Consider the following 25532-nt stretch of genomic DNA (forward strand, 5'->3'; position numbering starts at 1 on the left):
ATCACAGCATCCCTTGCGCATGCCATGTTTTCTTGCAAGCCCAAAGCGTTAAGCCAACGAATTTCCTCGGGCTAAAAACGTCATAATTTGTGACATTTTCTTTCCTAGATTGCTTTCTGGATTCTTCCTACATTTTTCTGCACACAAAAGAAAAACAAGTCAAGGTGTTTCTGAAATAAATAAACGCCGGGCCAGAAATGCTATTGGGATAATGGACTGCAAACTGAATCCAAATCGTATCTAAGAGAGATATGGTATGATGAAAATCCAATACTATAGTTACGTGCTCGGTGACTAGAGGACCAGGTGTGAAAGCACGGAACTTTAATCTAGGAGAGTCAGCTCACAGACGATGGCAGAAGCGGCACATGCGCGAAAGCACGCCCCACACATCCTCGTCCTTCCTGCGCCACCTGGCAATACTAGGTGGCACTATGAATATTAATTTATCTAAATCTAATAAATATTCTAAAAATAAAGCAGGGATTGTCCACGTCTAGTGATACCAATCCACGGCTGCTGAGAGTACCCTGTATCTGAACGCAGGATATTTGTTTAGTTCTGAAAATTTACTTGGGTTAGTAATTACCTAGCTTTTTAAGCATTACTGTCCGAGTAAAAAGACGTGAATGCGCAATAACTAAGTCAGTGTAAAAAAACTGCCGATTGAATATTCCTCACAGCCAACATCCAGCTCGCTCTTTTAATGCGAAAACCTTTCTTGCCTCATCATTGGCGTGGACGGCACGTGTCAGCAGAGTCCCCAGCCAAAGTGTCCCCAGCGCTTGTGTAAAAGACCGAAGTCCGCCCATCTGCGGAAAGCTACAAGGCTTTGCGTATTATTTTAGTAGCAAGATGTGCGAGGAGCCTACAAGCAATGAGCATTGCATTCAGTAGACTTTCCTTACAGGCAGTAAATACAGGTACATAACTTTTTTTTTTTTTTTTTTTTTATAGAGTTTAATGCGCCAGAGCTACTCAGGCTATGATACAGGGCGCAATACAGGACGCCAGATATTTCGACCGCCTGAAAGTACTTAGCGTGCACTGACCGCGCACAGTACACGGGATTCCTGCTTTTTGTTTCCACCGAAAAGCGGCGGCCGCGGCCGACCTTGGGTCGCGCGTCCTTGGGCGTAGTAGCCGAGCGCCTTAACCAGTGAATCACCACGGCGGGGCAGAGGTACATGAATGGAGAATTTGTTCGAATATTTTAAGCAGCTGCCTTTCAAGACGTCCTGCAACTTCGTAGATTACACTTAACTGCTGAAGCCAACGCTGAGAAACTTAATTAATCACTTGTTCCAGATTATTTAGCTTTATAGTTTCGCGGTAAGGTAGAAGGTTTGGCGAGTTGGCACAGAGACATTATTGAAATAACGCACTGCCCTACAAATGACTAAGTCTTCTTGCGTTTAGTCTTCGTCTTTTGTAGCGAGTGCGTTATTTCAACCATTTTTAGAGTTTCTAGCTGTTTATAGGGTTTTGAATGTGTCTGATGAATTCTTTCGAAAGAGCTTTTGGCATACTGAACGGAGATGAGTACTGCACTGACTACAAGGTTCGGGGTCTTAAATATTTACTCGTTATCCGCCAACAGGTTCGACTATCACAACCAAAGTGTGTTATTCCCGGCCGACAGCACACTGGAGGCGAAATTTCTCTTTCTTATAAGACAAAAAAAAAAAAAAAAAAACATTTAGACAACAAATAAATCCGAAATCGCGTCTTAGTGAATACTCCTCGTGAGATTTCTACAATGAAATGCGAAGTTAGTGTGACTGAACGGGACGAAACGCATTTGTGTTTCAAAGGAAGAAAGTTTTGTATCGCTGGTGAAAGCTGGTAGTAATAAGGAGGCGATAAACTTGCAGAATTTAGTAACGAAGTTCTGTAGGTCTGTTGAAGTATCATCTGCAAAATGGGGTCAGTGCATTTCCCAACACCATCGCAAACAAAACTTTAATGCAAGAAACAACCACAAATATTTCTAAAACATAGAAAAAAAAGCAATCAATATGCTCGGAATTTTCTGCGCTTCGATGGGTCGAAATGGCAAGAAGGATATTAATGAAACATGACTTCGTTTTTAGAGCAACACATAAGTAGGACAAGACAGGGGTTTTCCCCCTTATATGCTGCGTTAAAGAGGATTCCACAAGAGCCCATAAAACCATTTTGTTGTTTTCATTTTCAAATCCACTTAATGGTCTTTTTAATTGTTTATTAATATTTTCTTGTGCATGATATCGCGCTCTCCGTAATTTTTGCATTATTGGCAGTGAGTAAATTGTTTCGTTGATGTCGATGAACTCACGCATATATGAAATAGTTCGCGCTGTAATTCGCACTCACTTCCATCATGCCAATGTTTACTGTCACTAGCTAGCCTATTTGCCCCACAATGATGCTGATGGGGTGTATAACTATGTCAGTTGATACTATTAAAACCACATAACGTAATGCATTTGAAATACATTCGAGCACGTTGATTTGTTTTTGCTTACACGCTCAGACAGATGAAACACATTAAATTAATAGCGCCTGACTTGTTGCAGTTGCCGTCGCTGCGCAATTTAAGCTGGTAGCTGCGAATTCAGGGACATCAAACTATCACGCTCGACCTATTGTATTCACAGTTGTGTGGCTGGGCATACACACAAGGTACCAAAACGTCTGCGCCAGCCTTGTCGGTGGTGCCAGAAGCTAATCTAGGCAAGCAGCTGGTCGGGCTGCCTAAGCCGCTTTTCTCGAATGGTCTGCAGCACTAATCCTAAGGCTTAATACCACCACCTTACTAAGCCGAGTTTCTTCACACATCTGGGTTCTGATTTTTTTAATATTTGTAGAACACCTGATATGGGCGCAGGCGATAAAATCGGCGTAGAAATATGCGCAGCAGAAAATTACCGTTATGCTTTCACCAGAAGCTTCTAGCCGCACATAACCTGTGCAAACAAAAAAATGTGGTCAAGGAATGAAGAGCAGTGGAGACATTTATTAATCATGAATATATATGTAGTCACAAGCCCCTTCGGTAAAAGAAAAAAAACTACATACTTCATGAAGCTTATTCTCCTTATTAAATGCAGAGGAAGGGTCATGTGCATACGCTACCATGCGTACCGCTGCTTCTGGCGGCTCCCCAGTAGCCACTCTCTCACACAAGACCCAAGGACCATTCTGCTTCACCGCCTGGTACCACCAGTTCGGCACGGACCATAGCCGGGTTGTTTTCTCTGTCAAGAGAGACGATGGTGTCTTCAGTGATTTCTACGCCAGCCAGCCGGAAGCTTCTGGTCACTGGCACCGAGTGCGCTATGCGGAAAAATATGGAGGCAAAGTTGAGGTGGGTGCTCCTGCTTAAGGCATTCCTTGCACTCTATGGCCGTCGCTACGACGTACGAAGGCACTCGAAAAAAATTGAAAGCAGAAATACTTGATTGCGTCATTAAAAAAAAAAAAGGCAGAAAACAAATTTGTTTTTCATCTTGTTTTAATCATTTTTATCGTTCAGGCGGCCAGTGACATCGTTTGATAGTGCTTTATTTCGGCTGCCGAAAGTGAAAATTTCAAATTGACCATTGCCGATTACAGTCACACTATTGAGGGTTTGTGATTGCATTGTGCCAAAGAACGAAATTACAAAACAGAGGACTCAATGGAACAATAGGCGTTAGGAATAATACCGGTAAAAACAACACAGTCATGCTGCATGTAGTTTTACATACTTTCGAGTAAACTGTGGAAACGTCGATGCTTAACAAGAGCGCATTTGTTAATTTTTGACATATGTATTGTATGTGATTACAAGGTCTTCTGCTCTAAAAGTGGCAGGCTTGAAAAGCGTCTGACACCCATTGACGCCCATTTCGTCCATTGTACGTGTCATAAAAAGGAAATACGGTTGACATGTACCTACAAGCACAAGCATTACGCTCACAAAATCGCAATGTTTAGATAATTTATCTGGTTAAAAGCGAACATAAAAATATATTGAAATAGCAGCGCCACTCGCGCGCGTTGCAATTAGTACATCCTTTTAGCACGTACCGTGCGGCCGGAAGGTCTAGCAAGGACTCTTAACATCGAGCACGTACTGTTTCCATACAATTGGGAGTTTCGGAGTTCCTTTTATACAAGACGCCTTGCTGCATACAGAAGGAACCAAGGTACCGAGATAGGTGTCGAGGGAGGGTTGTATCACGCCCTTCCAGATAATCGATGAGTGGAAGGATGTCTGGATCAGCTTTTTGTCGATCCCTGAGCTCCGATGCACTGAGAGCCCCTAGGAAGCCGCTGTCGTCATCGGCTGCAGCATCGCCCCGTGACAATATACTGGATGTTTGAGGAAACGCCTTCATCATTCTTTGAAAACCCTCCTTTGCACCCCTTGCGTTCATGCTTGATGTGTGAGTGCACGCTGTAATCATGAAAAACATAGACCATCTTGTAGCGGCCCCCAAGGTGAACAGTAAAAATAAATACTATATTAAATAAAAAACGGAAAGGTAAATTTAGAAAACAATATTTTAAGAAATAAATTCAGCTGCACCGGACGCAACCAATGGTAGGAATTCTTTGAATGACATCGGTGGCTAGGATAAACTTACTAATTAACTTTTTAATTGCCACGGTCGACTAGTTAGTCCGGTGGCAGTTAGTCACCGTGGACAGAACAATGAAATAAGTTTTTAGAACACTAAACAAGCGATTATGACAGCCTGCCTCGCGAGGAAATTCAGAATTTGTACAATATGTTAGAACTTCAGCATATGTCCCTGTCAACTCGTCTCCATTCACTGTAAGGTTTTTGTCCCTGTCGGTTTTTTTTCAAACCAGAGCTTTCCTGCACAGAAGGCTGAACGTTAGCACATTAGATGGTCTGAAAGCTAAGTGGAAACACTACGGCTGCAGATGGCGTGTTCAAGTGACTATGTAATTAAATTAGAAATACATGAGAGATTCTGCCGCATCATCTGCATTATTTTGTTTTGTCGATTTGTGTCAGGTAGATGACAGGAATTGTAAACCGCGAGGTGGTTATTTTTGAATGAAACGAAAGAAAGTGCACATCATGGCACAGAAGAGCCGGCGGTTAGGATTTGACACGTACCGTGCTCATTGCGACACGTATCCTGGCAACATGCTGCTTCCCCAAGAGGCGTCTCTGAAAAATAAAATAACGTTTTTCATGAGCTCTATCCCGAAGTGGGCACGCAATATGCTCGAGCAGCTGATCATCGTGTTTTAAGGCGAGGAAAAAGTTTCGTAAAAACTTCCGACGGGATAAACTATCCAACTTCTGATATGAAACTTTTTTACTCAAGCCGCAAATTTAAAGAAGCGCCTAAATGCTCTTCACTTGTTAACGAAATTTAAAGAATGACAATATACTGCAGACTAGTACACATAGTATACAAAATATTGATATACCTCCTTTATTTACACTAGGTTGGGACATCCCGGCTTCCTTATAAACTTGGTTTTCATGTACCAAGGACCCAGGGTAAAATGTGTTTGTCAAGCGCACTCAAAATAGTTCGTTTCGAAATAAAAGTGTGCTTTCAGTACTACATTGTAAAATACGTGAGCGACGAATATTTGGTATCGATTACATATATCTTCTATTGCCACAGCCGCATTCGGTTACATATACTGCGCACTAGCAGTGAAGAACAGTCTACTTAGACACTGATGTGATCTCGATGCTAATTGATGGAAACTTAACAGGATCATAAATACTTGGTTCGCAGCTCCGAAAATCTCATTTGCAAAAGAAAGCTAAAATATTTTTAGTAGAAAGGGAACGAAATAAAAAGGCCACAGTGCTATAAGCTAAAACGTAAGCAAAAAAAATTGTGAAATTTTCACTCTATTTACATGTAGCATGCCCAACACTAAATTTAAAAGAAAAGCAACCGCGCATTAGTAACAGATAACTGTTAAACGCTTTCTACTTGTTACCTACATACATGTATGTCTGATAAAGGAAAGATCAGAAATCTTGATATGACACCTTCCAATAACTTTCATACAATTCTCTTGCGACCGCTGTAGCTTCTGCTGCCGAAGTTAACCGGATTTCATGGTGAAATATTCGCATCCAAAATATCGACACAGCATATTTTGCTGTGAAAATACACTGCCATAGTAGACCGTCGGCAGTACAGCACGCTGCACTATTAGAATATTTTTTATTTAAAGAAGACTGGAATTAGTGCACTGCTATGTCGTACAATAGTGCGCTTGAAGCTTCCTATACCTCACAGGTTTACTAATTGTGTTACGAGTAAAAATTAAACTGTCGAACTCAGCGCCAGAAGGCTTGGTAGGGTTCACCTCTTTTTGATCTGCGTTGAATTTATATATCGTGCAAGTTCTTACTTTCAACACGCATTATTCATATGAAAGTACAGGTGAACATGTGATGAAATTCCATTTCACAGTCGCGCACATATTTAGTTGTGTCTCTCTTGATTTTTTGAGAAAAGGGCACACTGATGTTCACCTTAAAGCGTCGAATTCCTGCATTTGTGTCAATACTGTAATCGTCTTTGAGATATCGACTTATCAGTACCAGCTGCATGAGATGCAGAGCAAGAAGAAATTAATCGTTTTGCGGCGTCAGCTTGCAGGCTAACCGAATATCGACAATCTTTAAAATCTTCCGGAATTCTGTCACAGACTATAGCCAGACTTTTTCACTTCTATCTGCACAGATTCATCTACGCTTTCACCTGATTGACACATTGGAAAGGGCATCCTTGGCTGTGGATGATTTGACGGTGGAAACCGGAGACTGTCCTTCCGGTAAGAACTGCGAGGGGGAATTTATAGCAGTAGTTAAGACCACCTTCCATGATTACACGTTATTCCGTTTTCTATATATTAAACCAACAAGGTTGAAGGAGAGCTTTAGCCGAAAATGGAGCGTCAGCGTTGTGAGCGAAAAATCACGAGAATAGTGCTGACAGATCTGACAGCTCACATGGACGGCGATTGATTTTTCAATAGTTTGTGGGACTTAACGGGGAAACAAGATATCAGAAAGTTAAGAGGAGCTGCCAACTCGTATTGCGCATTTGAGGTGGGAAGGTGGAATAAGAATAAACCATTCCAGTGCTCATGGATGCCGAGTCAGACTCTCTCCTCCTAGGCCACGCAGGCAAGTTCGTGCGGTTTCGATAACATGGGGCTTTACAAGTATTTTCCTAGCCTACGCTATCGCGTCATATCCTTAAAGTGTTCCTGATAATTTTTACCATTGTTTTCTGCAATGCTATCCTCCACGAGGAATGCAGTTTTGATCAACTGACTGCCTTCAAAGATGCTACAATGCACAGTGACTGAGTAATGTTAAGTGGCTTACTCACACTTTCAAACTCTGAAGTCTCCTAACCGCTGTTACAAATTTTATTGTTTTATTTCGATATTAGCCAGAGAAAGCAACTTCTTTAGTGACGTTGCTAGGGTCCTCAGTAAATGTGTTCTTACCATCATATTTAGAGCCAAAAGACGGTTCCTGTGACTTCGACTGGGGCGAAACTTGCGGTTACTCCTTCGACAGTGCTTTCACCTTATGGAAGCTTGGTGACCGCCGTGAAGGGTTCTTTCTGCCTGACTACTCTTCTGGGGGAATGCTTGGTGAGTAGCCACAGCTGCAGAAGAACGCATATTTCAAGTACTTTCAGTTCAGCTTTAGTTTCTTAGTAGTTTTACGTGCTCTCTATTATGTTATTTCATGTGCTTTTTACGCGCTGCCGTACACAGCTTTTAAACGCGCCCCTGGGAAGCTCTTCGTAGCTGCGAGTGGGGAACTAGGAAGCTCATAAGCATCGTCATCAGATTGATTACATCTACTGGAGAACAAAGGCTTCTCCTATATCCTCTAACAAACTCATGTCAGTGACAGCTGTCTGTCACAGCTATCTCTGACATCTGTCTGTGACTGTGATACAGCTTGTCTTTATCAGTCTTCTTTGCTTATATCAGTGTTCACTTTGCTGCGCAAATATGAAGCGTAGTGTGCGCATTGCGTTTGCAAGGGGAAATTAGAATTGTGTTACTCTGTCAAATAACAATATACCGGGACATATAAAGTTGCAGCGGGAGTTAAGAAGTTCGAAAAGTTAAACAATCCTGGTTAAACCGATGGTCGTGCAATATATGTACGGTGCTGCGGTTAGGCAGCACAATTAGCACGATTTAAATATGGTCAGCCTCCATCCTCGCAGTCTTATGTTGTCACAGCAGCGCGTATCATCTTCTGCCTTTCACTTTTTCTTCTCAGTTTTTCTCAGTGTTGAAAACAATTATGTTTTTACGCGTTCTATTCTACTACTGCGTCTGTAAACAGTGTAAATATTACTGTACATATATGAAAAGCACCTATTATTCCTTAGACTCGAAACTTCGGACAACGAATAGTGTAATTCTCAGGCCCATCTGGTCTGCCTTTTATAGGTTGAAATTAAAGTTGCAAGAATGCTTCATTTTATCTGAGTATATAAAAATTCTGACTGCAAGTGCTTTAATTCACTCGCATAAAGACGTCGTTTGTTTTATCACGGTTTGTCAAGCACTCTATGGACAATGATCTTCCAGTCTCACCAGTTCTATGCAGAATTTCATCTCTGCTGCCACAGTACATCTTTATATCATGCCGATCTTATGGATTACATTTGCGAGTAGTTAGTAGCCTGAGCTACATTTTCTCTGCCTTAGGAGTCCAGTTCGAATGGTAATGGTATGATATATCACCTCTGTGCACATCAGGATCCCTGTTTCAATTTGATAATGCGTTATACCTGAAGATGTGCCCAACCACTGCTTTTTAACAGAGAAGCATCAGCGTACAGAGAGAAAAATAGTTCAGCTCAAAGAAGAGGTTTTTGTAGAAAGCATCCGTATAATTTTCATTTCGTTTCACAATGATCTGTGTGCTCCTACGGTTGTTCCAGCTGACAAGTGTAGGCCTTTCCTCTCCAGCTGAATGACAGCCACAGTTCTCGTGGGCGCCTCGTTAATTATATAAGAGGCACTAACGACTATACAAAGAGCGTTAATTTGCAAGTGTCGAAATTTTTTCTCCCCTAGCCAGTCTTTGCCAAGCCTCTGCATCCATTCAACAGGTCCCAACCCATCGGGCTACCTGGGAAAGAGCAAACACGACTATTGTTGAAAGAATATGCATAAATCAATTGAAGGCGTATTTTGCGTGTTTAATATTCGCCGCCTTTACACCTAAGGGACGTCATGCGCTCACAGTAAGGATTTCTTCTGAAAATGAGTATAATTTTGAGGAACATCGACTATTCTAAAAAACGTTGTTGGACCACCCAAAACCGCCAAACAAAAAGCCTAGCCAACAGGTCCAAATAAATATTAACAACGATAAAAATTCAGTTTCCCGCTAAACGGTTTCCAAACCCGCGGTACATTTAGCGGGGAAACCGCTGACATCGCTACACTGCTTCTTGTTGATGGCCACAACTTCATGATCCATGAACTCCGGTTGATGGTTTTGCTTAGCGATGTATCAATGTGAGGCGGGTCCAAAGTTTAGAAAAGTGCAAATTTGTTTTTATTTCATGGCATGCAAATGAAGGCTCATTGTTATGCAGAAGGAGTATGGCCTATAGCTCACATCATGTTTCGTGATCGAGAGCTGCCTGCTCCCTTGGTGGTAGCGATGAAACCGAGTCAGCGTCGATGATATGAACAAAGGCGTCTTTATACACTATATAGAAGACGGCGGCCCGAGAGGTCCAATCAGAGAGCACGCTGATCACTCACTTCTAATCTGCCGCGACACAAACGTGACTCGCTGCCAGGGTACCAACGCCGAAGGTGTCTGGAATTTCAGGCGTGTAGGAACAAGTCGCTAGCCGCTGCTTCTAGGCAATGCGCCGCTTCCACGCGGAGCAGCACTGGGGATTGCAAAGAGGGTGTTAGCAGGAGAAGCTTGACAGTATACGTCCTTGCGGCACAGTTCTGATGCGGCACACAAGAAATATGGCGCATCATTGATGTCATTTAGTGATGCCGTACCTGCAAGTGGCTACGATTTTCGATGGAGGCGAAAAGCAAGGCGCCCATGTGCTGTGCGATGTCATTGCACATTAAAGAACCCCAGGTGGTCGAAATGTCCGCAGTCCTCCACTACGGCGTCTCTCATAGGCTGAGTAGCTTTAGGATGTTAAACTCCACAAACCAAACCAAAAAACAGTAGTGGAGGGGGACCTATCTGCCACGGAGATGCCTGTTCTGCAAACCGCTTCTCCCAGTCGCCGCTCCGACGGCCCAACAACGGCTGTTGGAGTTTTTATGAAAACCAACAAACCCTTAGGAGAGGGATGGCTGGAGAAGTGCTTTTGCGCTAAAAGAGTCCTTTTTTCGTCAAATTTGACTGTTCCCCAAAATTCTGGAACTAACTAGGAGGACTCGCTGACTCTAGATACTCAAATGCATCGATTACCTAGTTCAGAGCAACATCATTCTGCAGGAAAAACATTGCAGTGCATATTATTTCCCTACTCTGTACAGTGCCTTAAAGAAAGACCTTTGCTACAGCGTAAACGGCAAATAATTTGTTCTTCCCACAGGTGGTCTCGCATACCTCGAAGCAAGTGGTCATTCAGTACGAGGCTTCCTTTCGCCACCAGAGCTGCCTGGCCGGCGTGGTGTACAGTGCCTGAGGTTTCATTACTACATCCCCCCAAGTGCACCAACAGAAGAAAATTACCAAATGAGAGTCCTAACAGCAGGTACACGCGTTACACCTGTTCGGATTCCTTCATAGTTTTCGTTATAGTGGCAATTTACTTCCTCGTAGTGCTAATTGCGTACATATTTGTAAAACCATATTTCACAAGTTACCGCCCTGTAGTATTCATTCAAGAAGTATTGATCCCATTCCCTAACCTAAAAAGTCTTCAAAATCCGCTGTTCACAGGCTGCCGAAAACACAGAACTGCTTACAGGTTCGAAAAAATCCATTCCTCAATAAATGATTTCGCCATTTTATCTGTTTACTTGCAGCGGGCTCAGATGACTATCGGACGATCTGGCAGCGCCCCTCCAAAGAGTTAATTCGGGGCGCTTGGATGGCAGTGGATGTGGTGTTCAAGGAAGAAGAGTCCTTCAATGTAAGTACCGGACCTGAAGCTTCATTCGAAGCAGGCCTCAATATCTGATAAACCTCCCTCAGTGACGAGGGCAGGCATGTGCTGCTTGCTTGAATTTGATACATCTATTTTTTCATGAAAGATTGTGTTCTTTGACTTGAAGCCACACGAATCAGCTGAAGCGTTGTGTGCTTGAAAGCTCTGTTCTATTTATACCTTGAAGATTCCTAGCCGAGTTACGACAAATACGCAGCAGCCTCTGTGCCTCCAGGTAACGTAATAACGTAATAACGCTAGCAAAAAGACACAAAAAAAAAGCGGCAAAGCCCGTTACAGCCTATTTAGCAACTATGTTATTTTGAAATGGACAGATGCGGACAGAGTGAAACGTGGCAATGAAGAATATCTGCTAACACAAGTAAAAGTATTTGTGAATAATGTGAGACAAGACAATGCAGGGCCAGATTTATTTTGCTCCCACATAGGAAGACCTCTCCAACCTTCGTCTTTTATCCAGCTGAACACGACAGGCGACGAATGTTTACAGATAAAGATGGTGTTCAGCACAGTGCTTACATCACCATCCTGGTCGAAAGAGTAGAAATGATGGTCTACGGGTGAAATGTTTCAAACGTGGAACGTGCGTTAACTCGGTGATGTGACAGCGACGGTCACGAACAGGAGATGTAGGTTAGATGCGGCAGTTCAACGGGGACGTTTGTTTTAAGACTGTATACAGACCAACAAAGCGACTGAGGAATTCGTCACACAAGCCTATGGTGCTTATGGGTGTCCATAGTAGTACATCGTCACCAGGGCAGAGAGACATTCTTCGCAATGTCGAGTCATAGCTGCATTTTGGGAGCGTTGGCAGGCTTCTTGAATTCAGTCGCGCAAACTTACGGCAGTGAGCAATACGACAAGCGAACTGTTCATTCGAGGAGGATGCTGCGGAAGGTACTGACGCTGAGCAGAAGGATGGTTCCAAGCGAAGGCATGAGGGCGACCACAATGCACAAGAAAAAAGAAAGAGTAGATAGTCGTTCATTGAAAAGAGTTATTGGAAGCAAATGTGACAAATGGGAGCACATTCCCAGTTGCTGCGATAAGTGTGAGTGTATGTCGACAGAATATCAAAGGCGCGATGAAAGCTTTGAGTGAAGCTATTGATAGGGGGGGGGGGGGGGGGGGAACAAGGACGTTGTGTGCGCCGCGCCCGATGCATGAAATACTTCTGCGAGTACGGTCGAGAGGAAAGACTTACCACGATCACCGATGAGCAGACGAAGGGCGCTGTGGCGGAGAAATATGGTGTGGAGAAAGGATTGGGGATTTCTCCAGGGGAAACGAATGAAATAGCAGCAGTTTGAGGTTATGCGGTTGTCGGTGGTAGTAACGGTCCAATAGCTTCGCGCTGGAGTTATAGAAAGGGATACATACAATTGGGGCTGGTGACACCAAAAAGAATGAAACGACATGGAAGGGGTTTCAGAAGACTCGCAAGAAGAGACACACATCGTTCCTCATTCAGATGACATATAAGACGCAACATGTTTCTATACTGAGGTGGATAGGCCGCAGGTGACAGAACAAAGCCTTTATATGCGCTCATAGGTTATCTGGTACTGAAGGGGGCCAGCAACGAGTTTTCATACAAAGCTTACAGAACGTCAGAGCCTAGCGAAAGAAGACTATGGGGAACCTATCTGCGGCTGACAGGGCTGTAGTTGTGCCAAATACGCTCGTCATCTAGCAATTAGAAGCTCTTCAACTGGCGACATATCATGGCATTCTCAGGTCGTGTAGCGTCGCTGAGGGGATAAGTTAACGGCAAATCAAAATCAGCTTTTTTTTGTCAGACAGAAATTGCTAAGTGGAGGGGAACAGCAAGAAAAAGCTGCCTGTTGGCAGCTTAACTGACCATAAAACGTTCATAAGGTTAACGTAGAATTTAAGTAGAGGCGTTTGCTCAAGGTATCGCTGTGCGCCGACGTCGGTGGTGGTCTTAAATATCTCACCCTCACATCTTCCGCACGTTGCAAGCATTTAGGTCAACTTTCTCAGACGAGGCGGAGCGTCACAAGCTATATAAGTTTATTTTGCTGCGAAAACACTGGAAAAGTACTGTGTTCATCTTTATTAACCGGCATGATCTCATGGCGCAACAATTGTCCACAATGTGGAGGTTGAATAGCTTGTCGTAAAGCTGTGATGGCAACTAAAGTAAAAAGAAAAGATGGTAAGGTGCGTACAACTTTCCGGAAACGTTTAAAAGCAAAATGAGGAGGCAACGAAGGTCGGTAAGTTTTGAAGCTGGTTTCTCAGCCACATTTGTGAACAGGTACAACCGTAGCAATGTCTGATTTGACAATATGGTAATGTGTTTACATAAAGAATACATAGCGAAGTTGAGACCTCTAGAAAACGTTTGTCGGAAGCACAGCAGCTAATTCCGCGATTCCAAACTGAGGCAGGTGCAGTGTTCATCCCCAGACGTTTTCGAATTGTGGAAACATTGTGCTCTGCGACTATTTAATGCCCTTAAATTATGGCAGAAAGAGTAAAATTGGTTCAATTATGCTTTGTTAGCTCCCGTGACTCTACAAACATTACAATGATAAAATATTGTAATAATAATATCACGCCATCGTTTATGGCGAAGAGCGGGCCTCATTTCTTTTTCCAATAAACCGCTGATTTTCAAAACTTTTCCACTCAGATACCTAAAAAGTGCATATTAGGTTCTAAGTGTTGAATGAATGGTAGTATTCTCACTCTGAAGAGGCGCTTCTGCTTCGTCGATAAAGAAGCACATAGGGCTAAGGGAAAGCAGAAAGCAGATCAAGTTGGATATCATAAACCATGCGCAACTAACAGTAAATTAAGATGTGTTTGATGAGTAATATAAATTTGATCACAGAATACTCCTGCATAGCGATTAAACAAGACGAGAAGAATGCGTAACACATTAATAAGGTTGTAGTCTAAGCCTCCTCAGCACATCGACGTATTTGCTTCATAACGTGAATTCGCCGTTTTTCGTCTTGTCCTTTGCAACAAATGTAGTAAAAAGTAAGGTTCTGATGTAAATACGAAATGTGAACTCTATTCTGCAGTTGGCTCTCGGCTGCTCTCTCACAGCGGACAATACGCGAGAGAAAACTTACTGCGCCATAGACGACATCAGGCTCGACGACTGCAACGGCAAACGAGGTAAACACCCATCGAAAATCAGCCTAATAAATGATCCTCCAGAAAGTGAAAGAGCCTATATACCCAAAGTATAGCGTCCGAAAAACACCTGACTGCTCAGTCAACAAAGCTGCCAGACGGGCCCGCCACCATGACGATCTCTCCTCCGAGGCTGTACATCGCACTAATAAACGACATTGATAATTCTGTTTAGCACTGCCATAAATCTTCAGTCAAAGTGTCGCAGTCTGCGCATCTACGCATTGTATGCAGCCGACTTGCGTCAGATAAGTGTGAAATTTTCCTTACTGTCCTTTGATTAGCGTTCTCCAATACGAATCGCGACCACACTCAGAAGATATAACCTTATTGCCCGCTGTAAAGCGCGTGTTGTTACCACTAGAAATGCACCCCTTTAAGCACATAGCCCTCTCGAAGCCTACCAGGGGATTGGGATGTAATTTGCTCGTTACACGTGCCCAATTAAAGCCACGTTACCGTATTTACTCAATTCTACGCGCATTTTTTTAACGATCGCGATGCTTAAAATGAGCAAAGGTGCTTCGAATCATGCATCAGGACAAAAAAAGATCGAGTCTGCATTGAATAATTGTCGGCTTTAGCTTTAAATTAACATTATAGTGTAAATGCCCAGAAACAGAATGAAGATTTTTCTGGCCGTGGAATATATTTGACCTCGTAGTTTTCTAAATTAAAATTAACTGAGAGCAGTTTGGTTGTCTTTATATGAGAAGTAATAACCTTGTCATGTAGCCTGATTCTATTTGAAAGTTACGATTATACAGTTATATTTTATATCCGACTAACTGCTAGCGACGACTCTCACTTCAACTATTCGAAGTATTGTTTTCACCTCTATCAAACACATCGGTTGTGGGAAAAAAAAAATTTTTTTTGTAATGGAAATAGCAGAAGTTTCTCACTTTTTGGTAATAGCACCAGGTGACCGACGTTGCGACTTCGAAGATGGTTGGTGCACGTGGAAGAACAGGCAGAATACGAGAAATGAGTTTGTCTGGATGCTCGCTGGAGGAGACACCAAGACTACATTGGAAAGGCCAAGCCGAGACAACACCTTCGGTAACGCTTCCGGTGAGAATGGGCTCCCTGTGTTTGGATGAATGTCCCACATAGAACGTATACCGATTATTGAAATTTCCACTTACCTCCGTGGCACGAATTGTTGTATATATAGAAATATAAATAACCCCAATTTAAATAGCGTCAACTATATTTACGCTTCGTAAGTAAAACTTCTGTAGCCACCCTTAAGTGCTCAAGGGAAAAATATTGTGAATGCTTCCGGGGAAATTGAAATGGCATTAGAACCGGGTAGTTCAAAGTACACCAAAAGAAAGTCAAAAGAAGGTTATATCATCGGGATGTTCACTAAAAATGGAATTAAGCTTAGTGATTTTAAGAAATCCGGGGCTTTTATGGGAGCATAGCGATACCGCTAGTAATATATATATTTTAGGTTGGAAAACAATGCTTAGATTCAAAGGATATGACTTCCAACCACCCCAAAAGCGCAGGAGGCTGTAAATGATTTCAGTTGGGCTTCAGGGCTCCTGAGAATTCACCATGGAAAAAAATAATTTTCATGGAAATGCCTGCAAGAAAAAAAGCTTAAAATCAGCAACGTATGAACGGCAACTTTCTTCTGAGAGGGATATGGACAAAAGGTGTAGATTAAGGCTGAGCGAATTCAAGCAGAAAGATAAATTTAGGAGAATATGTTTCATCCAGTGTATAATCAATTCAGGTATATTTCGTGGTCCTCGCCAGCATTCTCAAACATTTTCGACTGTGATTGTTTGTGGTTAGCTATTATACGAGCTAAGTAGCCTAAACTAAATGTACAACTGTACGGCCTGACTTTCCGCTAATTGGTGTTTTCCCATAAACGACCTTTTGATAAATATCTTTCGCGTGTGTTCTCAGCATTATTTATAAGTCCCACAGCGCACCTATTAAAAGAGAAGGGCAAGATACTTATCAAAATTAAGCTCTGTGATGCTAGTGTTAATAACTTCTTCCTTGCTGACGGTGACACGAGGAACTTGTATTTGGTATATAAGTTTAATTTCTCAATTATTTCAGATTTTGCCCTCAGTGAGTGCGAAATGTAGCATTGGGCACATATATAATATTCTAAATTTCAATACAGATGCAGTTGTACACGAAAAATACTCAAGTTTTTAGAAAGTCCACGAAGTCATCCGAAGGTGCGTTGATCACAAGACGACCTCCGCCCCCTCCCAAAAAAATATACAGAACGTTCCGTGTCGTAGATGCGCTCGAAAGGCTTCATTGTTGTCAGAAATAGAAACAAAATAGCCTGTATAGTATCACCGCGGTGGCTCCGCGGTTACCGCTCTTTTGATTATTCGGTGCACTCGGGTTAGAACATGGGCACCCTGGCCACTTTTCAGTGGAAGCATGATGCAAAGTGTCTTTGTACTGTGCGATGTCAGTGTGTGTTAAAAGAAGCGCAAGTCGTTGATATTGTTACGAGATGCCAAGACGATGGAGAAAAGAGACAGAACATGACCATTGGCGATGGCACGTTTAATGAAAGATGGCGGACCTAGCGGGAGCGCGTCTGCCCACGCCTGTGCCCGCTTCGTCTTCCTTGCCCGTAACATTACCCGGAGCCACCGAGCGATCGTCCCAATCGGTGGACGAAGAAGCAGTCAAAGATGATCATCTTTATGACATGAATGATGATTTTGTATCTGTCGGTGAAGGCTAAAGAGGAAGAAGGCAACTGCTTTTCGCTATGATGACCGATGAAACGTGGCCCAGGAAGCTTTCGCTGCACCAGTCGCCAGGCACGCATCAAACGGCACAGGCAGGGGCGATGTCATCACGTGTAGTGTCTTAGTGGGCCGGTGGGGTCATCTGGTCGGCGTCTCTGGTCGGTCGTAACCTTTGGTCAGGTCTTTCATGCGCTGTGTCCTCGCGTGTTCGTAGCGTCTCGGGTCGGTGGGGTCTTGACGTCGGGCTACTTGTCTCTTTCTTCGTGCCTTGTGGTCGGGGCGGGGGATTAAGCGATGGGGGGGGGGGGGGGAGCGGCGATTCTGCATTGGGTCAGGCAAGCTATGGAGCCGCCAGAAGATGCGTTGTCCCAGGAACCCACTCCCGACGGCGCAAGAAGACACAGGGCGCCGAAGCTCCGGGCCTGGATGACGAGTGATGAAGACATACCCTGTACCTTCTGCAAAATGTTATGAGCAAGCCGACGAAGAAAGGACACAGAACATGACCGATGACGATGGTAGATGACGTTTTAATGAATGATGGCGGGCATAGCGCGAGCGCGCCTGCCCACGCCAGTGCCTGCTTCTGCCTCACCCGCAACATTATTTTTAAGGCCATCCACTCTGGCCTGTGTTACAGCGCGGGTCTGCTGGAGGCAGTGAAAGTCGTAAAAAGCGATTATTATACATTGAACTAAGTATAATAGACATACATTAGCTATGCCCACGGATGCGAGATCGAACACCGGCCTCGGCGGCCGCTTTTCGTTGGAGGTGAAAAGCAAGGCGCCCGAGTCCTGTGCTATGTCAGTGCACCTCAAAAAACCCCAGGTGGTCGAAATTTCCGGAGACCTCCACTACGGCGTCTCTCAAAGCATTAGTCGCTTTGGAAATTTAAACCCCACTAACCAAACCAAACTCTAATTGTAGGAGTTTATTACGTATGAATTATGGACAATATTAAAATGAAAACGACAAATACCAGTACTTCAATTGCACGGAGCCCCAAATTGCTTTCATGCTCTGGATCCGTCTGCTTCCGTCGCAAAACTGCTTTTTCACGATTCTTCCCGGCTCTTTGCCCGGTCAAGTTATTAAAATCAAAACATTCTCTCAAGAGCTTCCTCGCGTCGGGCAAGAATAGGATACTTCAAAATGGTGGCTCAATGTTTTCATCCAGATAATATTATCGTGCGAGCGTCTACTGCTTGGCACTGCGGCAAGGAAGACGGAGGAGAAGTGAAAACATTCCAAGGACAAAGGCATGTTCACAGTTCCAGTTGGTGACGGTGGATTCACTTCTAGGCTGATGGAATCAACCTGAAGAGAACCCTGCCTATCGTCGTCAGTTATGTGCCGAAGCCGCTCCATATAGTACGCATGATACCGAAAAGAGCACACTCTTGTTGCAAACAGCCTAGCATTGTCATGAGATGAAATGTAGTGGTTGCTTATGAAAAACAAAATTGTAGTAGACCTTCGGGGTCGGTGCATTAATTTATAGTCGAGTGCTTACCCATTAGCACCCGCCCAAAAACTGCCATATGTTTGCGAAGCACAGCCGTACAGACATCACAGAAATTGTAGTTGAATAACTCATCCTGACGCGGGGTTTGAACCCGGGGCTACCGCCAGTCCGAGGCCGTTGCTCTACCAAGTGAAATAACGAGAAAGGGTTGCAAATCACGTGATACTGCGAGAGCGAATGGGTCAAGAAGCTGGCGTAAGAATGATGATTTTTTTTAAAACTTCTGTGGTTCTTAAACTGCATTCCCTGGGCTCCTTTTGTGGGATCAGTGAGCCCTTTCCAGGACATTCCACCCCTCCCCCTCCCTAGGCACAACTGCTGTGGTACTTGGTTAGAAAAAATATTGTACTTGGATAGTTAGATTCTATTTCAGAGGGTTCTTTAGAACATGTAAAGAGGCATGGACTACAAGACGACGAGCGTGGAGTTGGTATGCGCGGATGTGCTCGTGGCGACTGAAGGCTTGGCCGCACTGCTGAATTAGTAGAGCCAAGCCAAGATAGAAAAGCGTGCATTTCTCACTGGGCGTTTTTCAAAAGCGCTTCGGTGACGCTGGCGGTGCCGGAGGGCCTGCCCTTGTCGAAAAGCCAATGGCTGCCTATAGTGTAATAATATACTTATGCAGCGGATAACCGCACTGCTCCTCGCGCAGGGTGGGGCAGATCGCTTGTTGAACCCTTTTGACCCTTTATGTGATTCTGTGTGAAGCACATTGAGTAGAGCCAACACCTGCGTGTACGTGAATGGGATGAGAAGTTGGTAGTGTGAGTAATTTTACGCGTATTTAACGGGAAGGAATTTAATATCTTTCACGAGAAGGAAATGTCGTCGAGGGAAGTGTCCGCAGAATGTGTGACGGAAAGTCATGGTTGCAAGAGGCCACATGAAGTAGTAGAAATTTGGTATGTCAAAATATATACTATGTCATGTAATATGTCATATAATATATATGCATTAGTAAGTAATAATTCGAAAAAGTACTTTCCTGTAATGATCCCACAAAGCGGTGATGATGGAGGAGTTGGGTTAGGCGTACTTTTTCAGTAAGCGTTTTTTTCCTGCAGTACTCATGCCCTTTCTAGCTACAGGATTCAATATGCATAAATTGAATCCTCTAAAGCATGCTGTTAGAAGGACAGGGGTGCGCGCAAATTTCAGCCAACTTTTTATCTTCAGGTTCCTACCTATTCTTGAGCAACTACGAGCGGAACGACGGAGACGTGGCCGAAATTATTGGAGAGATTCTACCCACAACTAGCAGGAAAACGCAGTGCCTCACCTTCTGGGGCATCATTTCCGGAGACGGTGACACGAGACTCCAGGTAAGGCATGACGGTTATCGTCATTTGATTTTTTGCCCGCATGAAAAGTAAAGCCTGTCGGCGCGGATGTTTGGGAGCTCGCACCCACATAATTTCTTTGCTAGGGGACCTTGTGTACTTATCATTAAATGTCTTCAGCTTACCGGGAATTGTTTATACTTACCGTAGTGCCGCAGACCTTCGCGCCGCCACTTCGCGCACGCTGATTGCTTCTGACGAGGCAGGCTTAACCTTACGCGCCGCTTACTTTCTAGTGCAGATATCGCAACCGCGAACCTAGCGCCATCCGGCGTCTGAAAGGCGATCTGCCTTGTGCTGGGGCCGTCAGCGCCCTCCGGGGCGCTGTATTCCGGTAGGACGCCTTAAATGAATTCGAAGGAAATGGTTTCACTTAGGTACATGACAGGGATAATCAGTGTGCATGGGACAAAGATAAGCAACTGGGCATTAGAACAGTATCTGGTATGAATTATATTAACGGATTCAATCAATCTGCAATCACATCAACGCTTGGCATTTATGTAAGGCAGCAGGAGTACTCTAACAAAATTTTAAATGGACGCTATGATAATGGTGTCCTCAATTCCTATATCTGGGTATCAAAACGTTCAGGCACCTTCATATAGTCGCATAAATCTTGGCTATAAAAACAGTTTCCGAAACAAGACAATGGGTATGATGAGGGTACCACCCTGGCGTTCGAAGAAAGTGGCCTTGCCACTTCTATTCTTTCTCAAGCCTTCACGCGAGAGGAAGAATTAGTGCATGCTTGACACAAATGCTAGAATGAACTCGTTATTGGTGCAAAAAGTATCGAATCATGTTCGGCCTCGGCAACGCCATGATAAACTGTGGAATGCAAGATCCATCATCAGTTAGTCGGAATAGGCCACGCTCAAAATGTTCGCTTACGCCTGCCCTCCCCCTAATATTGATTGGGTGGGGCTCGCGTTTACTGTTTGCCGCGATAACCAGAGGTAGAGCTGACCAAGCAACAAAGAATGAAAAACATTGCCCCGCTTTGGGATTGCGGGTTTCCACGAAGGCTACAGCTATTTCTTATTCCTTGCTTTGGTGGCTAGAAAATAGTTATCGCGGCTGCTTGTAGAAGAGTACTTGATTGAAGAAGTGTTATGCCGCTGATGAACAACGGGGGGGGGGGGGGGGGGGGGAGGGGTAAATTAGAAGGAATTAAGAGGATACAGAATCGCTTGCTAAGGAAGTGAACGACAACAATAACATTTGATAGGATCGCTGACCATTGTGCCCTTCATACTCGAAATGTATAAGTTCATATATGACCGGCGTTAGTAATGGCACGATGATTAACATTTCATTTTTACCACGCGCGTAGGTGCTCACTGTAGATCCACAATGGGAGCTGCGCCGAAAGTTGCCCTTGTGGACGGAGCGAGGAGGTGGCCGAGTCAATTGGCAGATGGGTCGTGTAGCAGTACCTCCCGGAAGCAGGGTAAGTCATTCTCGTACTGTGAGCACTGAAAGTTTGCATGAGTTTTATTGATATATTTAACCAAGTATCGAGTGTTTCGAATACAGGGCGTGGGAATTCGTTACGGGTAACGATTCTACGTAGAAACCAAGAAATTATTAAAATCGCTTATTGAATATTCCAGGTTAGCCGCAAACAGTGAGAACGGGACATTACCGCTCAAGGCTCCAATCTTACTTGAAGCGTTGAGAATTAAAGGTAAAGGAGGTTGAGAAGTAACTTTTCTGTGTAATGCGAAAAAAAAAGTATTGACTATATATTGTGAAAAAAGTAACGAGAGGTCGCTGGCTTAGAGTGCGGCATGTGTTCTGACACAGGAAATGTGTTCTGGCTAAAATATGCTTCGTGATCTTACATAAAAACCAGACTAGTGCCCTTACTTAACAGGTCAACGCTAAGTTATCCTTCGATTAATGCTTCAAAGTGCAAGAAGCGAGGTATGCTTAATATATTTTTTTTTGCATAAGTTTGAAGGCTTTCGCATATTAGAGGAGAATTTCACGAGCCTTGATTTTGGCCGGCGAGCAGACACACTTGCCGTCTGTACAAAACCCAAGCGGTACCTTGACGATCAACAAAATCTTTAGCCCGGCATGAGAAATAGCAGTGACGTAGAGCACGCGGTCTATTCTCCCCATGGCACAACGCCAAGATTGCAAAAGTGTGGGAGTTAGCGCTTCGACTCTGCAAGCAAAACATGTTGAGGCGCGAATAGGGCGATGCGATTCGTTAAAATGGCTCAGAGCGGTACAAGAAAGCAGGGTTCATGCGCGGCACCAACTCACGCCAAGAACTTAATCAGTCTACGTAAATACCACTTCCAACCTCTGTCTGAAAGTGCCGCACCATCCTCGGGGCACATACATCAGAATGGATCGAGCTACATGCTGACAGCGAAACCGCACCCAAGAAGCTTTCCCGCCCGAATGCCTCGTGCCATCTTTCGTGGCCCTTGGCTGGCCTCACTGCCACGTCGATCGTACGTCGAGCCCAATAATAAAACGGTCGCGCATTCGCAGTTGAGCTGCGTCTGTACCCGCTTAGATGGAGCAAAATGAGGCAGCGTAATTTGAAAGGCCGAAGGTGCCGGCATAACCCCACAATACGGTAGACAGTCATGATGGTTAAGATGCTTTCTCTACGGGCAGTTAATATTTACCTATACATGTTTTTTAGATACCACGGGATATTTGTTCGTCATTATGCCCATTATTAATTTATTATTATGTCTTTATTATTCATCATGCATTTGTTCGTCATTATCAAAATACGTTGCCGAAATAATGCAGTGTAAGGGCCGTGTCTTCGCTGAAGGAAGAGTTTTGCCTTTTTACAGTAAGTATTAGAAGCGGAAAGCTGTTTATTTTTTTTTTTTTTGCAGGATGTCGAAAAGTGCTCAGTGCTCATACACTCATAGTCACCACAGTGTTTGTACGCTGTGAGAGACAGGTCAGCTTAGCGAGAGTAGATTTTTACGCCATTAAACAGAAAAATACATTTCCGTCAAAGTGTCAGTGAGTTTAACGTGCTCAGGAAATCCAGCTTCGCGTCACAGATGTCCCGTTTGGTACAATGACGTTTAGAAATGGTGTCAAAACTGAATGGACGGGAACTTGATCCAGGGCAGCGTCGAGGAATGCAGAAGCGCCGATAACGAAAAGAGCGATTCGGTAAACCCGAAAAGAAAAAGAGAGGAATAAGGACCACGGGAAGGATCAAGCTTCAGTCGTATAAAGCCTTGTCCGCTGCCCGGGAGGATAATCCTTAAGCAGTAATAATAAATATTGGCAACCTTAAAACTAACCATTTATTAACACTCTTCGTCTAAAATTATCCTCAAAATGTGATTTAGGTTTGCAACTCAAACTTCGCTCATGTATGCAGGCATATAAAAAATCACGTCACGCAGCGCTTTCCCTGCATGATTTATAGGTCATTACTTTCTACAAATACTTCGCGCCACATGAATGCACATGACTATTCCGCTCTGCGAAAATGACACTGCATTGTAAAAGCGAAATCCTGACAGCATGACATAAGTCGTACTGAGTGGGCAATTATCAGACAATTATTCGATAGAAATCACACTTGAGCGTATGTCGTAGCCCTGCACGGCTGGTAAACGTTATTCTTTATGACAGGTGATTACTATGCATTCAAAATTCTATTCTCTTTCACTCAATTCGAGCTCAATGAGAGAAAGCGCCATCACGTATGAAAGCGTAAAGCTTTCGCACTACAACTTTCTCTTCTATTTGAAGATTATATTTAGAGGAACCGTCGGACCAGCGTCAAAACCCGCCTACATTGGACTTGACGATATCGCCATCGACGAAAACGACGAGTGCTGGATTATTCCACACGGCGCCGATGAATTGCCTGCAGGTGAGGTTTACTGGTTGGCGCTCTCTACTCAGCACTTTGAACTGGTGTTTTCTTCACCTAGTTGTGGTAATTGGTTGAAGCAACTGGTCATAGAGGTGCGAGCGGGACGTTCAGCCTCCAGGCGTAGACTATGATTGTGTAGTCACGTTTCGGGTGTTCAGTAGAAGGTGGCTTGCTGCGTCGGCTCTTGTCACTGATATCTCGACAATGTTGGTGGTATCGTGAGCCGATCGAGCAGCATCGTCAGCAAAGTTGTTGCCAACAATTCCACAATGGCCTGGTATCCACTGATAGATTATTTCGAGACCCTCTTGTAATGCCTAGTAGTAAAGATGTCGGACCTCCGCTACAAGTTGCTCATGATCGCCATGGCTCAAGACCGAATGAACACATTTTAGGGCAGGTTTGTAATCATAGAACACTGCCCATTTCTTAGGAGCTTCTGCAGGGATATACTTTACAGCAGCACGAATTGCGGCCAGTTCTTCTCTTGTAGAGATACTTTTATGCGAAATTGGTAAACTATTATGCAAACGCATTCGCTATAAAACATACAGGCGACTTGGCCAACCTCGTAGGCAGCCATTCACGGCCTTATTCTGGGCCGTACTTGGCTGCAACAAATGGGTACCGACTAAATCTCTACCATTTCCTATATGTGGCTGTCTCAAAGTACCTACTCTATGCAGCCAATCACGGCCCTGCTTTGGGCTGTTTCTGGATACCGAACACTGGGGGCCGACTAATTCCCTACCATTTGCAGCCAGCTGGATGAAAGCTGTTCGCTAAATGTAAACTATATTGATTATATTTGCAGTCAATTCGGGCCCTTGGAGGTACACTAAAAACTGAAATTAAAGCTCTTAAGGATACCTTCTTTATTATTCTGCGTTCTAAACTGCGTAGCAAGCCCGAGGAATTGTGGACATTTCTGAAACACAACCGACGCGGACTAGTCGGAATCCCAAACTTAGACGTCGATGGCGACCTTGTTATACTGATGGCGATAAAGCTTGCCGCTTTAATGTATATTTTCAGTCTGGCTTTACGCCAGCGTACATCGGAGAACTTCAGAACACTCATGAATCTGTTACCGAAACCTTGCCTGAATTGGTTTTTATTAACCAGGGTGTTTTAAAACTGTTTTAGTAACATCATGACCGCCTCCGCCAGTGGCTTTGATGGTGTACCTACCTTTGTTTTAAAATCATGCGCGGATGAAATTGCTCATTATTTAGTCACCTTGTTTCAAGTATCGCTTAACTCGGCATGTTTGCCAAATGACTGGAAAAATGCTAATGATGTCCTAGTGCATGAAAGCGGTTCTAAAACGTCTGTTGTTAATTACCGACCCGTCTCTCTGACTAGCGTGTGTTGTAAATCATTGGGACATATAATTTACAACGCAGTCATGAAGCACCTTGACTCTCATGACTTCTTTAGGTCAGTTCAGCATGGCTTTAGAATGGGTTTTTCCTGTACCAACCAGTTACTTGAGTTCAGTAATGATCTTTTTCCTGTTTTGACCACGGATATCAAATTGATTTTGCATTTCTGGATTTTAAAAAAGGTTTTTAATTCTGTACCTTATGTGCTTTTATTACATAAGTTACGTTGCCTTGGTCTGCAGCCCAATATTATCGACTGGCTTCATTCATATCTCCAGGACCGCGTACAGCGTGT

At 43.8% G+C, this 25532-nt stretch overlaps 1 protein-coding gene across 1 annotated transcript in view; it reads left to right on the plus strand.

The window, feature by feature from the left end:
* LOC146193372 (MAM and LDL-receptor class A domain-containing protein 1-like) overlaps positions 1-25532 on the plus strand; it is a 193511-nt gene that overhangs the window by 11506 nt on the left and 156473 nt on the right. Inside the window, exons 3-12 of the mRNA XM_084600529.1 lie at positions 3093-3349; positions 6723-6813; positions 7510-7647; positions 10608-10769; positions 11044-11150; positions 14246-14342; positions 15279-15434; positions 19809-19954; positions 21309-21425; positions 23726-23849. Coding sequence (XP_084456655.1) covers positions 3093-3349; positions 6723-6813; positions 7510-7647; positions 10608-10769; positions 11044-11150; positions 14246-14342; positions 15279-15434; positions 19809-19954; positions 21309-21425; positions 23726-23849 — 1395 coding nt within the window. The remainder of the gene's footprint in view (positions 1-3092; positions 3350-6722; positions 6814-7509; positions 7648-10607; positions 10770-11043; positions 11151-14245; positions 14343-15278; positions 15435-19808; positions 19955-21308; positions 21426-23725; positions 23850-25532) is intronic.

Source organism: Amblyomma maculatum, chromosome 4, assembly GCF_055883805.1.
Source record: "Amblyomma maculatum isolate TAMU_Amacu chromosome 4, ASM5588380v1, whole genome shotgun sequence".
Lineage (NCBI taxonomy): Eukaryota > Metazoa > Arthropoda > Arachnida > Ixodida > Ixodidae > Amblyomma > Amblyomma maculatum.